The 13,375-nt window shown below is 55.1% G+C and overlaps 2 protein-coding genes across 2 annotated transcripts in view; one reads left to right on the forward strand and one right to left on the reverse strand.

The window, feature by feature from the left end:
* On the reverse strand, positions 1-10,492 carry RETSAT (retinol saturase; the record flags this gene model as incomplete). Its single annotated transcript, XM_080712054.1, has 11 exons — positions 1-140; positions 358-517; positions 1,539-1,705; positions 1,782-1,891; positions 2,062-2,200; positions 3,286-3,405; positions 5,572-5,769; positions 6,668-6,869; positions 7,714-7,955; positions 8,455-8,637; positions 10,321-10,492. 11 exons carry the CDS (start codon positions 10,490-10,492, stop codon positions 1-3), a joined length of 1,833 nt encoding a protein of 610 aa, XP_080568180.1.
* Positions 10,491-13,375, forward strand: part of ELMOD3 (ELMO domain containing 3) — a gene marked incomplete at both ends in the record, with an annotated part of 21,276 nt that continues 18,391 nt past the window's right edge. Inside the window, 3 exons of the mRNA XM_080711426.1 lie at positions 10,491-10,600; positions 10,729-11,056; positions 11,830-11,901. Coding sequence (XP_080567552.1) covers positions 10,491-10,600; positions 10,729-11,056; positions 11,830-11,901 — 510 coding nt within the window. The remainder of the gene's footprint in view (positions 10,601-10,728; positions 11,057-11,829; positions 11,902-13,375) is intronic.

Raw genomic sequence — 13,375 nt, forward strand, 5'->3', positions numbered from 1 at the left:
CTACTTCTTTTTCTTCTGTGCCCGGACCCTGGTGCCGAGGTCCTTGAGGTCGGAGTACAAGTTCCGCTTCAGGATGGTGCTGCTGCACAGCAAGGCCCCTTGCAAGGCCCCCATCAGCCCACAGGTGAAGATGTCCTGGCCTAGAGACAGGAGCAGAGGCCCGTGAGCATCTGCGGCCAGGAGAGGGAGGGCTGGCGTGCGGGCCCCGTGCTAGGGCCATCCAGAGATGGCTTTACGTCAGGCCAGGGACCACGGCCTGAGAGGCGCCCAGCTCCAGGTCCAGAGCTCACCCGGAGGACGCTGGGCGCCAGGGAGGCCCCAGGCCTCAGGCCCTGGCAGGGTGGGGCAGCGGCGTACCTGACAGGTAGAGGTTGGGGATGGGGCTCTGGGCCCTCAGGGAGGCCATGGAACGAGGATGCAGGCGGTTCAGGTCATGATCAACCCCGTAAGGTGCCCCTCGGGGAGCAAACAGATAGAACTCGGTGGTCAGCGGGGACCCTCCGGTCACACTCTCCACCTAAGGCAAAACGCAGAAGTGGGAACCTGGGTCTCAGCTCTTCCTTTTTTTCTTTGCTGTTTTGTTTTGGTACTGGGACTGAATTAAGGGGCATCTTACCTCCTGTTTGTTAACACCCCAGCACCCTTTTTTTTCTTGTGGTACTGGGAATGGTACCCAGAGGCATTCTACCTCCAAGCTACACCCCCAGCCCTATTTTCATTATTTACTTTTTTTATTTCTTTTGTTTGTTTGTTTTTGGTGATACTGAGGATGGAACCCTTCTACCTCCAGGCTACACTCCCAGACCTATTTTTTTTATATTTTATTTGGAAATAAGGTCTCTTAAGCCCGCAAGGCTGGCTTCTAACCTGTACGATCCTCCTGTCTCTGCCTCCCAAGCGCGGGGATGACAAGTGTGCGCCACCAGCCCGGCTTCTGCCTACATTTTAAATGAAGGCCATGAGATGGGCGTGGTGGCGCACACTTGGCATCCCAGCATTCGGGAGGCTGAGACAGGAGAATCTGGGTTCATGGACAGCCTCAGCTACTTACTTAGTGAGGCCCTCTGTAATTCAGTGAGACCCCATTTCAAAATAAAGAATAAAAATTAGGGCAGGGGGCGTAGCTCGGAGGTCGAGTGCCCCGGGGTTCCATCCCCAGTACTGAAAAAAAAAATAAAATGAAGGTCATGGACGATTCCTGCCAGAGTGGTTGTTTTGGGGCAGAATCCATAGACAACGGCTTGAAGACTAAGTGGAGGGACAGAGGTGAAACAGCTGTGTAGACAATTCCTCCCGGTTTTGTGTTTGGCAGTACTGGGGATTGAACCCAGGGGCATTAGACCTCTGAGTTTAAGCCCCAGCCCTTTTAATTTTTGTTTGAAACAAGATCTCCCTACATTGCTGAGGCTGGTCTCGAAACTGATCCTCCTGTCTCAGCCTCCCAGGTGTTGGGATTCCCCCGCCCTGGCTCTGGGCTCTTCCTCCCTGTCCTGAGGAAGGCGCCAGGCCTGTGGCCCCGGCCCTGTGCCCGCGCCTACCTTCCCCTCCAGCTGGGGGAAGAGTTTCATGACCATGGCCATGGAGGCTTCCAGGAAGGCGCTCTTGAGCCTCTCGTAGTCCTCGCCCCGCTTGCCCTTGGGCTCCTCTTGCCACTCCTCAAACCACTCGTAGGCGGTGGGCAGCAGCACTATCAGCGTGGACCGGTCTAGGATGCAGGGCCGCGTTAGTGTGGCCTGGCCTCGGCCCCCCGCCCAGGCCTCCCTCGCGCCAGCCAGCCCCACCTGGGAACCGGTCCTCCCACGTCGGGTCCTTGCTGGATGGAGAGGCAATGAAGTAGAGGGGGATGTGGTCCACCGCCTTCTCCCTGGGCATGGAGATGTAGCGCTCCATCCTGCAGGTGACAGTGTGGCTGCGGGCCGCCGGCCTTCCTCAAAGCCACCAGCACCACCCAGGACAGCTGACCCCCAGGACGGCCTCGGGGTGGAGGTCCGGGCACAGCCAGGGGGGACCAGGACCAGGCCCATGCCGGCCGCCCACCGCCCACACGCAAGCCCTCCTCACGCCGCGTCCATGTCGGTGTCAAAGTAAACGTAGTAGTTGGTGGACTCCAGACCCAGCTCCTTCTTGGTCCCTCGCAGGCAGATGAACACAGACAGCACGGGCAGGCTGGGCCGCAGCATGGCCAGCTGCCGCTTCACGCCTGCCAAGCAGAGCGGGGAGGCCTGCGGGTGCTGCGCCAGCCGGGGGCACGGCTCCCGACCACCGCGGGACGCGGGCCCGCCCGCCCGGGGCCAGACCCTCGGCGGCCAGCCAGGATGCTGTCCAGGCCGACGCACGGCTGCTTCTACTATTACTCAGAAGTTCATTTATTTATTTGCTGGGTACTAGGGGTTGAACACAGGGGTTTTCTGCCTCTGAGTTACACCATGACCTTTTTTTTTTCCCTGTGGTGCTGGGGACTGAACCCAGGGGCAATCTACTTAGGAGCTATACACCCTAGTCCTATTTATTTATTTATTTTTTCTTTGAAAATAGGGTTTCACTAAGTTACTGAGAGGCTCACTAAATTGCTAAGGCTGGTTGCAATCCTCAGCCTCTTAAGTAGTGGGATTACGGGCATGTGCCCGGGTCACAGCAGCCCTTTGAATTTTTTTTTTTCTTTCAGTACTAGGGATGGAACCCAGGGGCATTCCACCTCCAAGCTACACCCCCCCAGCCCAATTTTTTATTCTTTATTTTGAAACAGGGTCTCACAGAATTGCGAAGGGCCTCACTAAGTAGCTGAGGCTGTCCGCGAACCGCGATCCTCCTGTTTCAGCCTCCTGAATGGTGGGATTACAAGCATGCGCCACCACGCCCGGCTTAATTTTTTTTTTTATTTTGAAGGGTCCCACTAGGTTGCTGAGGGCCTCGCTAAATTGCTAAGCCTGGCCTTGAACCTGTGATCCTCCTATCTCAGCCTCCCAAGTACTGGGATTACAAAGGTGCACCACAACGCCTGGCTTCATTTTTTTTATTTTGAAACAGGATCTCACTAAGTTACAGTGGGCCTCACTAAGGTGCTTAGTCTGGCAGTGAACCTGTGATCCTCCTGTCTCAGCCTCCCTAGTACTGGGATTACAGGCATGCACCACCGCGCCCAACTCAGACCAGCAGTGTTCCTGTATTTTCTGTTTAATGATAATCAGAGCAGGGACCAAGGAGGGAGGACGCGTGACCCGGGCCGAGCAGGGCAGCTCCAGAGAGGAAACCCCGGAGCCCGGAAGAGGAGCAGCGGGTCTTTACCTGTCAGGCAGCGGGTGCTCTCCGGCAGCAAGTTCTGGTAGGTGTTGAACAGCCCTGCGCTGGAGATCACGATGGGGCAGTGGATGTTCACCAGCTCTCGGCCCTTCTTCACACTCACCCCTGCGGACACGAGAGCTTGGCTGAGGTTCTGTGAGCTCGAGAAGGGCCCACAGTCTACGCAGGTCTCTTGTAGCATAACAACCATTTCCTCAGACCTGGGAGCTCAGCCTGCCGAGGGCTGGGCCGGGCAGGGCAGGCCCCGGGCATGCTGCAGTCAGGAAGCCTCCTACAGCACCCACAGTCTACACCGCAACCCTCCTGTGTTTGCTTATTCTGTGCTTAACTCTCTACCTACCCGTGTGGACCTGCTTCTTTTCTTTTTTGGTTGTTTTGGTAGTACTGGGGATGGAACCCAGGGTCATTCTACCTCTGAGCTACACCCCCAGCCCTACTTTATTTTTATTTGGAAACTGGTTCTCACCAGGTTGCTTAGAGTTTCACTATCTGGTGAGGCTGCCCTCAAACTTGCGGTCCTCCTGTCTCAGCCTCTCGAGTACTGGGATTACAGGCATGTGCCACCACACCTAGCTCTTTGATTTTATTATTATTATTATTATTATTATTATTATTATTATTATTGGTTCTGGGAAGGAACCCAGGAGCATGCTATCTCTATAAAAAAATAGGGCTGGGAGTATAGCGTGCAGGTAGAATGTCCCTGGGTTCCATCCCCAGTACCACACACACACACAAAAAAAAAAATTGTCTAGAAATCCACAACTGCCTTCTCAAGTGTTGAGTTGCCATTATTTATTTATTTATTTATCTCTTGCAGCACTGGGGATGGAAGTCAGGATCATTCTACCTCAGAGACACACCCCCAGCCCGATTTTGAAACAAGGTCTCACAAGTTGCAGAGAGCTTCACTAAGTAGCTGAGGCTGGCTTCGAACCTGCGACCCTCCTCCATGTATGGGATTACAAGCGTGCACCGCGCCCAGCTTCAGTTTGTTTATCTTGGAGGCTGGGCTCAGACCTGCCATCCTGCTGCTCAGCCTCCTGAGTAGCTGGGATCACACGTTCTTTATGGCTGTGATTCTTACAACTGCACCCCGGCAACTCGACAAGTGTTTGCTCGGGCACGAGGGAGTGATGGGCAGCTGGAAGCCAGCAGGGTGCCAGCGACAGACCTGGCTCCACCTGGCAATTGAGCGAGGTCACCGCAGATGAGGCCGGGCACCAAAGGGGCCGGGTCACAGAGCCTGCTACAAAACTTTGGGGTTTTTCTTAGAGATGTTGAGGTGTCCCTGCAGCGGGACACAGATCTCTGACAGCAGCAACAAGGCTCGGCTCCATTGGCCTCAACCAGAGCGCTTTGGGGGAGGGCGGGGCTTGACTAAAGAAAAGCAAGTCCAGCAACTTAGTGAGACCCTGTTTCCAAATAAAGTATAAAATAGGTCTGGGAGTGTAGCCCAGAGGTAGAAAGACCCTGGGTTCCATCCGCCATTATACCAAAAAAAAAAAAGAATAAAAAATTGAGCTGGGAGTGTAGCTCAGAGGTAGAATGCCACTGGGTTTAACCCCCAGCACTACTATAAATAAATAAATAAATAAATAAATAAATAAATAAATAAATTTTTAAAAATCGGGGGCTAGGGTATAGCTCAGGTTGTTGAGGCAAAATTGCTGAGGCTGTCCTCAAACCTGCAATCCTCTTGTCTCAGCCTCCAAAGTACTGGGGTTATAGGCATACGCCACTGCCCAGCTGACATTGTGTGTGAGTGTGAGATTGAGGATGGAACCCAAGGACATTCTACCTCAGCCCTAGTTTTTAGTCTTTTTATTTATTTATTTTTATTTTTTATTTTTTTGCAGTACTGGGGATGGAACCCAGGGGCATGCGACCTCCGAGCTACACCCCCAGCCCTACTTTTTATTCTTTATTTTGAAACAGGGTCTCACTGAGTTGCAGAGGGCCTCACTAAGTAGCTGAGGCTGTCCGCGAACCACGATCCTCCGGTCTCAGCCTCCTGAATGCTGGGATGACAAGCGTGCGCCACCAGGCTCGGCCCATATTTTTATTCTATTGAGTAATTAAATACTGCTTTGGGGGACTATGCCACCCTTCATCCTTCCTGCTTCTCTTTTATTTCCAGAGCCATCCCCGCCCTGCTCTACGCAGACTCTGGCCTTTCTGGCCTCGTGAAGCGAGGTCGGTTCTTCTGCACCCTCCGCCCACCCTCAGGGCGGCCCAGCTCCCGCCTGCCCGCCCGCGCAGGGCTCTTACCGCAGGCTTTCCCGGCCGAGTCCAGCAGCACGCTCTGCACCGTGGCCCTGGTGAGGACGGCGCCCCCAGCCCGCTGGATCACAGGGATGGTGTGGAAGGCGATTTCACTGGACCCTCCTCGGGGGTAATAGGCCCCGTGTAGGTAGTGGTTAACCAGCAAAGCGTGCATGGCAAACGTGGTGTGGCTGGGGGTCACGCCTGCGGAGGGTGGGGGAGTAATGAGCAGGCAGCCACGGCGCCCAGCAGCGCTCAGGAAGCAGTCGGCAACATCTGAACCCCCGCCATCCCAGGACCCTAGTGTTCTCCGGGGTCCGGGCCACCAGAGGAGCCATCTCCACCCCACACGGGGACTTCTTTTATTCTTGGTGGAACTGAGGATCGAAGCTACGGGCATTCTACCTCTGAGCCAAACCACCTACCTCTTTTTATTTAATTTTACTTTTTTTGTGGTACTGGAGATTGAACCCAAAGGCATTCTACATTCAAGCTATACCCCTAGGCCGATTTTATTTCTTATTTGGACACAAGGTCTCACTATGTTGATGAGTCTCACGATTTGCTGAGACCATCCTCAAACCTGCGATCCTCCTGTCTCAGCCTCCCTGGTACTGGGATTACAGGTGTGCACCACCACATGTGGTGCTCCGCCATGGGGTACTTTACAGACCATGGGGCCAGTGGGAATATATTACCTACAAATGAGCATGCCACCAAGACCAGGGAGGAATGGTGAATAGCTGAGCAGAAAAGCCAGTCGGAGCCGGGCGTGGTGGCGCACGCTTGTCATCCCAGCATTCGGGAGGCTGAGACTGGAGGATCGTGGTTCGCGGACAGCCTCAGCTACTTAGTGAGGCCCTCTGCAACTCAGTGAGACCCGGTTTCAAAATAAAGAATAAAAAATAGGGCAGGGGGTGTAGCTCGGAGGTCAAATGTCCCTGGGTTCCATCCCCAGACCCGCAAAAAAAAAAAAAAAAAAAAAAAGAAAAAGAAAAGCCAGTGGGAGGGGGTGAAGAATTCAGCAGGGGAACAGACTTCTCATCTGCGAGCTCCAGGTCTGGGCTGGCGGGACACCCTCCCCCAGGGCTGCTGCACGCACCGTACGTGGGGTAGATGTAGCTGAGAACGGCCTGGAGCTCGGGGGAGGCCCCCAGCTGCCGCAGGACCTGAGCCAGGCTCTGGGTGGACGCGCGGAAGAACGGGGAGAAGAAGGTCAGCAGGCCGCTCTTGCCGAGGAGCTGAGCCAGGGGCAGCGGGAGGAACTTCAGCATGATGGCGTGAAAGGTCCCGCTGGACACCACCTGGAGGAGAAGCGAGCCTTCGGAACAGGCCTCGTGGCGGGACGGACTCACCCCCGCGGCCCGGCCCCTTATGAACTTGGCGGAATTCAAATTTATCTCTCTTTTTTTTTCTTTTGGTACTGGGGATAGAGCCCAGGGGCATTCTACTTCCGTGCTGCACCCCCAGTCCTATTTTTTATTCTTTATTTTGAACAGGGTCTCACTGAATTGCAGAGGGCCTCACACTAGGGAGCTGAGGCTGGCCGTGAACCGGGATCCTCCTGTCTCAGCCTCCTGAATGCTGGCATGTGCCACACGCCCGGCTTCTGGCTCCTCCTTTGCTTTTTACTGCCCTACTCAAACTCCTTTTAAAAAATCCTAGTCTGATCTCAGATTAAATAAAAAGGGGCAGGGAGCTGATGGCTGGGAAGCCAGCTCAGCCAGGGTAGAGAGCAGTGCGCCTCCCAGAGGCCAGAGTGGGAATAGAGTGCCCAGTGGGGCAGAGGCTGAACTCAGGGCAGGGACCTGCCCTCCCCTTCCTCCCTCTCTTTCCCCACTGCAATCTCTCCCAGGCCTGGTCACTCTGCTAATGAAGGCAGCCCGCCCGCCTGGGAATAAGCAGGTTATCCTGAAGCCAGGCGTGGTGGCGCACGCTTGCAATCCCAGTACTTGGAAGGGTGAAACGGGAGGATCGCGCGGGTTCGAAGCCAGCCTCAGCTACTTAGAGAGGCTCTCAGCAACTTAGACCCTATTTCCAAACAAAGTATAAATTAGGTCTGGGAGTGTAGCCCGGAATTAGAAAAGCCCCTAGAGTTCCACCCCCAGGACGACAAAATAAAACAGGTTATCCTGAGCACCGTCTTGCCTTGACGAGCTTCATGTACTCATCGATGACCGCTTTCTCCTGGGGGAACTTGTCCTTGAGGCCTTGAATGTATTCCTTCGTCCCGCTGTACATGGGGAACTCCTTCCGGCCCTTGGGGCCGTCAAGTACCACCACGTCAAAGGGCGAGGCCATGGGGGCCCAGTCCAGCTGCCCCTCAGTGATCTGATCCAAGATGAACCGTTCCAGGAGGCCTTCCCGCATGCGCCCGATATAATGGATGCCTGTCGGGAGGTGAGAAGACGAGAGGCACAGTGCTAAGGGGCTTGAGCCCAGGACAGCTGGGGAGGAAGGAAGGTGTTAGAGGATGCCCAGCCTGGCCCAGCCCATGCCCGAGGAGGCTCCTGTTGGGAGACATCACAGCAGACCCCACCTGCTCCGTGCCCGGTGGGTACGGCTGTCAGAGCAGGAAAGTCATACCCAGAGAGGAGACAGTGCCTCCAGACATGCCCAGTCGCACGCCGAGGTGACGGCTGCAAGCTTCCTGTGGTTTTTGTTGGTGGCGGTGATACTGGGGATTGAACTAGAAACAGTCTACCTCCAGGCTATGTCCCCAGCCTTTATTTTTTTTTATTTTGAAACAGGGTCTCGCTAAGTTGCCAAGGATGGCCTCGAGCCAGCGATCCTCTTGGCTCAGCCTTCCAATCTCTGGGATTGCCCAGCTTGCTACAAATTCCTGAAAAATAAAGCCGGGCTCCCACCCCTTTTCCACACCAGCCTTACCTGTGTCGAATTCAAGGCCATTTTCTCCAAAGGTATGACAACAGCCCCCGGCCTTGGTGTGTTGTTCCAGCACCAAGACTCGCTTGCCAGCCTTCGCCAGAATCGCAGCTGCGGCCAGGCCCCCGATGCCACTGCCGATGACCACCACGTCTAGATTCTCTGGCACTCGGCTGGCTGAGAAAGCTGCAGCGGGAGGGAGGAGGGAGAGGTGGGCCTTCCAGCAGGGAGACAGAGTAAAGATGGTGACGTCAAGCCTCTGTGGAGGCACAGGCCTGTAATCCCAGGACTTGGGAGGCCGAGACAGGAGGATCTCAGGTTCAAGGACTGCCTCATCAACCGAGAAAGACCCTGTTTCAAAAATAAAAAAGCTGCCGGGTGCGGTGGCTCACGCTTGTAATCCCAGCATTTGGGAGGCTGAGACTTGAGGATCGCAGTTCGCGGACAGCCTCAGCTACTTAGTGAGACCCTGTTTCAAAATAAAGAATAAAAAATAGGCCAGGGGATGTAGCTCAGAGGTCAAATGCCTCTGGGTTCCATCCCCAGACCCGCAAAAAAAAAAAGAAAAAAGAAAAAAATTTAAAAGAATAAAAAAGCTGGGCATGGTGGCACATGCTTGTAATCCCAGTACTTGGGAGGCTGAGACAGGAAGATCACAGGTTCAAAGCAAACCTCAGCTACTTAGTGAGGCTCTCAGCAACTTAGTGAAACCCTGTTTCCAAATAAAATAAAAAATAGGTCTGGGGGTACAGCCTGGAGATAGAAGGCCCCTGGGTTCCATCTCCAGTACGACAAAAATAACATTATTCTTGTGTGTGTGGTACTGGGGGTGAAACACAGGGGCTTTTCTACCTTCGGGCCATACTCCCAGACCTATTTTATACTTTATTTGGAAACAGGGTCTCGCTAAGTTGCTGAGAGCCTCACTAGTCGCCGAGGCTGGCTAGGAACCTGTATGATCCTCCTGTCTCAGCCTCCCAAACGTGTGTGCCACCATGCCTGGCTAAAATAAAATAAAACAGGGCTTGGAGTGTAGCTCAGAGGAAAAATGCACTGCGTTCAATCCTCAAGAAAGAGGAGGGGGGGAAAGCTAGTTTCATTCTACTAAACTAAACTGATACTGACAGATCACAGGTAGTGCTTTGAAAAACAGTTTAGTCATCTCGGTTACAGGCCAGAAAATTAGAGACAGCGTCCAGACTAAAACTCTAATCTCTGAAGTCCGGAACTATGGCTGTTCCACTGAGAAGAGTGTGGTCTCTGTGTAGCAAGACACGGTGCACAGACACCGCCGACGAGCAGGGCACCCTGGAGATGAAACGGTATCCTTTCCCCTCCCTTCGACCCCCGACCCCCAGCAGAACGCTTTCTTCAAACTTTGGGAGCAACACAGCAATGCGTTCTAGAGTCCAGAGTGGAGGCGTCGCCGACTGGAGGGGCGGGTTCAGGACGGGATGCACCTGCGGAACTCTCCCTAAACTTAGAGTGGAGATCCCGTCCTGTTAAATGGGCGGCCATGCCAACCTCAGTCACTGGCAGTTTCCTGGGCAGAGAGCAGCTCCGCCTGGCCCCTGCGCGCACACGGAAGGGCAGGCGGAAACTTGTAGGTCTTAGAGCCAAGTGGGGGAAAGGCCTCCGGCTGGGACCCGCAGCGGCACGCCCAGCACAAGGCCGTGCAGGCGCAGGCCCCCGAGACTTCCCAGAACTGGGGGAACCAGGGTGCTCGTCGTGGCGGACGGTAAAGCAGGGCCTCCCCGCGCAAGGAGGTGGGGAAACTGAGGCCCAGGCCGGGCAGCAGCGGGCCCTGCGGGTTGGGAAGGCAAACTCGAGAAGATGCCAGCGCAGCGGGGACCCCGAGATCCCACCCACCTTGCTTGAGAACCGCGTTCCGGGCCGCCTTGTCGGTCACCAGGGGCGCGGGCGGACGCTTGACATCCTGGGAGAAGGGGTTCGGGGAGCCCCCGGAGAACAGCTCCTGGCGCGCTCTGTGGAACACGATCAGGAGCACCACGGCCAGCAGCAGCACCAGCGCAAACCACATGGCGACGAGCGGAGGCGAAGCCTGCCTGACAGTCCGGCCCGCCCGCACCGAGCTTATATGGCTGCGGCTCGGCGGCCGGGAGGTTTGTTTGCCCCGGCCAGGGGGGGCGTAGGCAACGCTGGCCAATGAGAAGCCGGGCCCTTCCGGCGCGAAGCCAGCGCTCGTTGCAGATTGGCCCTCGCGGCTCCCGTCCTGGCTCCGCCCTCGGCGCTCCCGAGGCCTGCTGGGAAATGTAGTTCTCGCGCGCGGGGGCCGGATGCGGCGGAGACCGCCAGGGTCGCTGGAGACGCGGCGGGTGAGCCGGGCGGCCTGAACCCCGCGGGTGTGGGGGAGCGGCCATGGTGGGGCCACCGGGGGCCGGAAGGGAGAGAACCCCGACTGGAGGCAGGGCGTGAGTGGCGGCCCCGGTCCTCCCCGAGGCTCGGCGCCTTCCTCCGCGGCCCGCTCCCGCCCGACGCCGGGGTCCGGAGCCCAGAGCCGGGTGGAGGCCCGCGCCGCCCGCTGCCGCGGGGAGGGGAGCCGGGGCCGAGGGCGAGCCCCGCCGAGATCGGCGACCGGGTGGTCGTTGGCCCGTGCGCGTTCGCATTTCAGGATGGACCCGCTTCTAAAAGAAATACCTCCTCGGAGAGTTTAAGTTCCAGCAAACAGTTGAAAAATCAACCCCCCCCCCCATGCAGCCGCTCACGGAAAGCAGGTGCGCGGCAAGAACTTGGCCCGAGAGGGATGCGATTTCGGGGGACACGCGCAGGACCGTGGGCGGGCGGCCACTCTTGGGAGGAGTGGCTTCCTAACTCCAAATACTGCTTGACGGTTTCTGCCCTTTGCTTTCTCTGACACGGATAGTAACTGTCCCCCTTGAAGCCCCCAGCAGTGTTCCAGCGGGGTCTGTAGAACTGGCCAGTTTCGATGCCACTTGGTTTATTTTATACACTATCACAAGAACCTTCCAGAGACTGCCTTTTCTATACCTGCCTGTCGCCTTGCCAAGGTGGGCTTTTGTCATAAGGAAGCATATGGCAGGGCCCCCGTGAGAGAAGGCTAGTTCCTGGGTGCCGCAGCTCAGGGGGCACTGCCCTCCCCCATCACAGCGGGCCAGATGTGGCCCCAGGAGCCAGGAGGTACTCCTCCTCTTCCTTTGGATAACTGATGCATCCTGACATCGACCCTAGTTTGATACTGGCAGCCAGTTCTCAGGGAATCTAGGTCATAGGCCTGCAGCAGAGAACCGACCTCACAGAGAGACCACCCACCTTTCCTAACCTCTGAGCTGGGAAGTATGGTTGTGAGTTGCGTCTGGACCGTGGGCCCGCTTATGATCTGGTCGTGTTATGTGATAGGCCTCCACGATGTCCAAGTTCCACTGTAATAAGCTCTGGTCTTGGTCCAACTCTTTGCCTGCAGCAGGCAATGTAACTGGGATAGTTGGGGCTTGGGGTAAAACTCAGTGGGAAGGTGCTTGTCTAGCATAAGTGAGGCCCTGGGTTGTCCCAGCACCTTAAAGACAAGACAAAACAAAGAAGATACAGTGTTGGTAAAACTGGCTAGACGGCTACCAGCTACCATATCTACAATGTTGGTGAGAACGGAGTAAAGTTGGCCGGGCATGGTGGCACAAGCTTGAAATCCCAGTACTCAGGAGGCCAAGACAGGAGGCTCTCAGCTTCACAGCCAACTACTTAGTGAAGCCCTCTGCATCTTAATGAGACCCTGTTTATAAATAAAGAAAAAAAAAATAGGGCTGGTTTTTCTTAGAGGTAGAATGCCCCTGGGTTCCATCCCCTGACCCCCCCCCAAAAAAAAATAGGGCTGGAGGTATAGCTGGAAGGTATAATGCCTCTGGGCTCAATCCCAGTACCACACACACACAAAAAAATTAATTCATAGCTGCTAAATTTTTTTTTTTTTTTTTGCAGTCCTGGGAATGGAACCCAGGGTCATTCTACCTCCCAGCTGTACCCCCACCCCTTTATTTTGAAACAGGGTCCCACTGTGTTGCAAAGGTCTTCACTAAGTAGTAGCTGTATTTGGAAACAGGGTCTCACTGAGTTGCAAAGGGCCTCACTAAGTAGCTGAGGCTGTCCTCGAACCGTGATCCTCCTATCTCAGCCTCCCAAATGCTGGATTACAAGCGTGCGCCACCATGCCTGGCTTCTAAAAGTTTTTTAAAAGTCATCTTTTTCTGAATAATGAAGCCAGTTTCCTTTTTCTTCCCCCGCCCCTTTTTTTTAAGCGAGCCGAGGCTTGAAAGGCCTCAGAGATTTCTCTGAATACTCACGGAAAGCGGCTACACCATGGCGATGGCACAAAGGGACTGTTTTCCTAGTCTGAACAGCTGCCGAGAAGGAAGGCAAAAGACAGAGAGGCTGGATCTCAGGCCGGCCTCGTAGCTTGACAGCGGACCAAACTAAATGCCTTTTTGAGCCCAAGGACAGAGCCCACTTGAACAAATGCTTTTGAGTCATGAATGAAACATCTTCCTCTCTGCACAGTGACAATGAAGTGCAAGATGGACAGGTAAGCCTTCCTATTTGGGAAGGAAAGTGTTGGTCTGGGACATGTTGTTAACAGTAATAATGAGCCGGGCGTGGTGGCACACACACCTGTAATCCCAGCACTTGGGAGGCTGAGACTGGGGGGATCGCAGGTTCGAAGCCAGCTTCAGTAACTTAGCGAGACCCTCACCAGCTTAGTTATACCCTGTTTCAAAATGAAAAATAAAACTGGAGCTGGGCGTGGTGGCACGGGCCTGTAATCCCAATACTTGGGAGGCTGAGACAGGAGGATCGCAGGTTCCAGGACAGCCTCAGCAAGTAGTGAGACTCTTATCAACCTAGTGAGACCCTGTTTCCAAATAAATAAAATTGGGCTGGGGGTGAAGCTTGG

This window comes from Muscardinus avellanarius (assembly GCF_963383645.1).
Source record: "Muscardinus avellanarius genome assembly, chromosome: 15".
NCBI lineage: Eukaryota > Metazoa > Chordata > Mammalia > Rodentia > Gliridae > Muscardinus > Muscardinus avellanarius.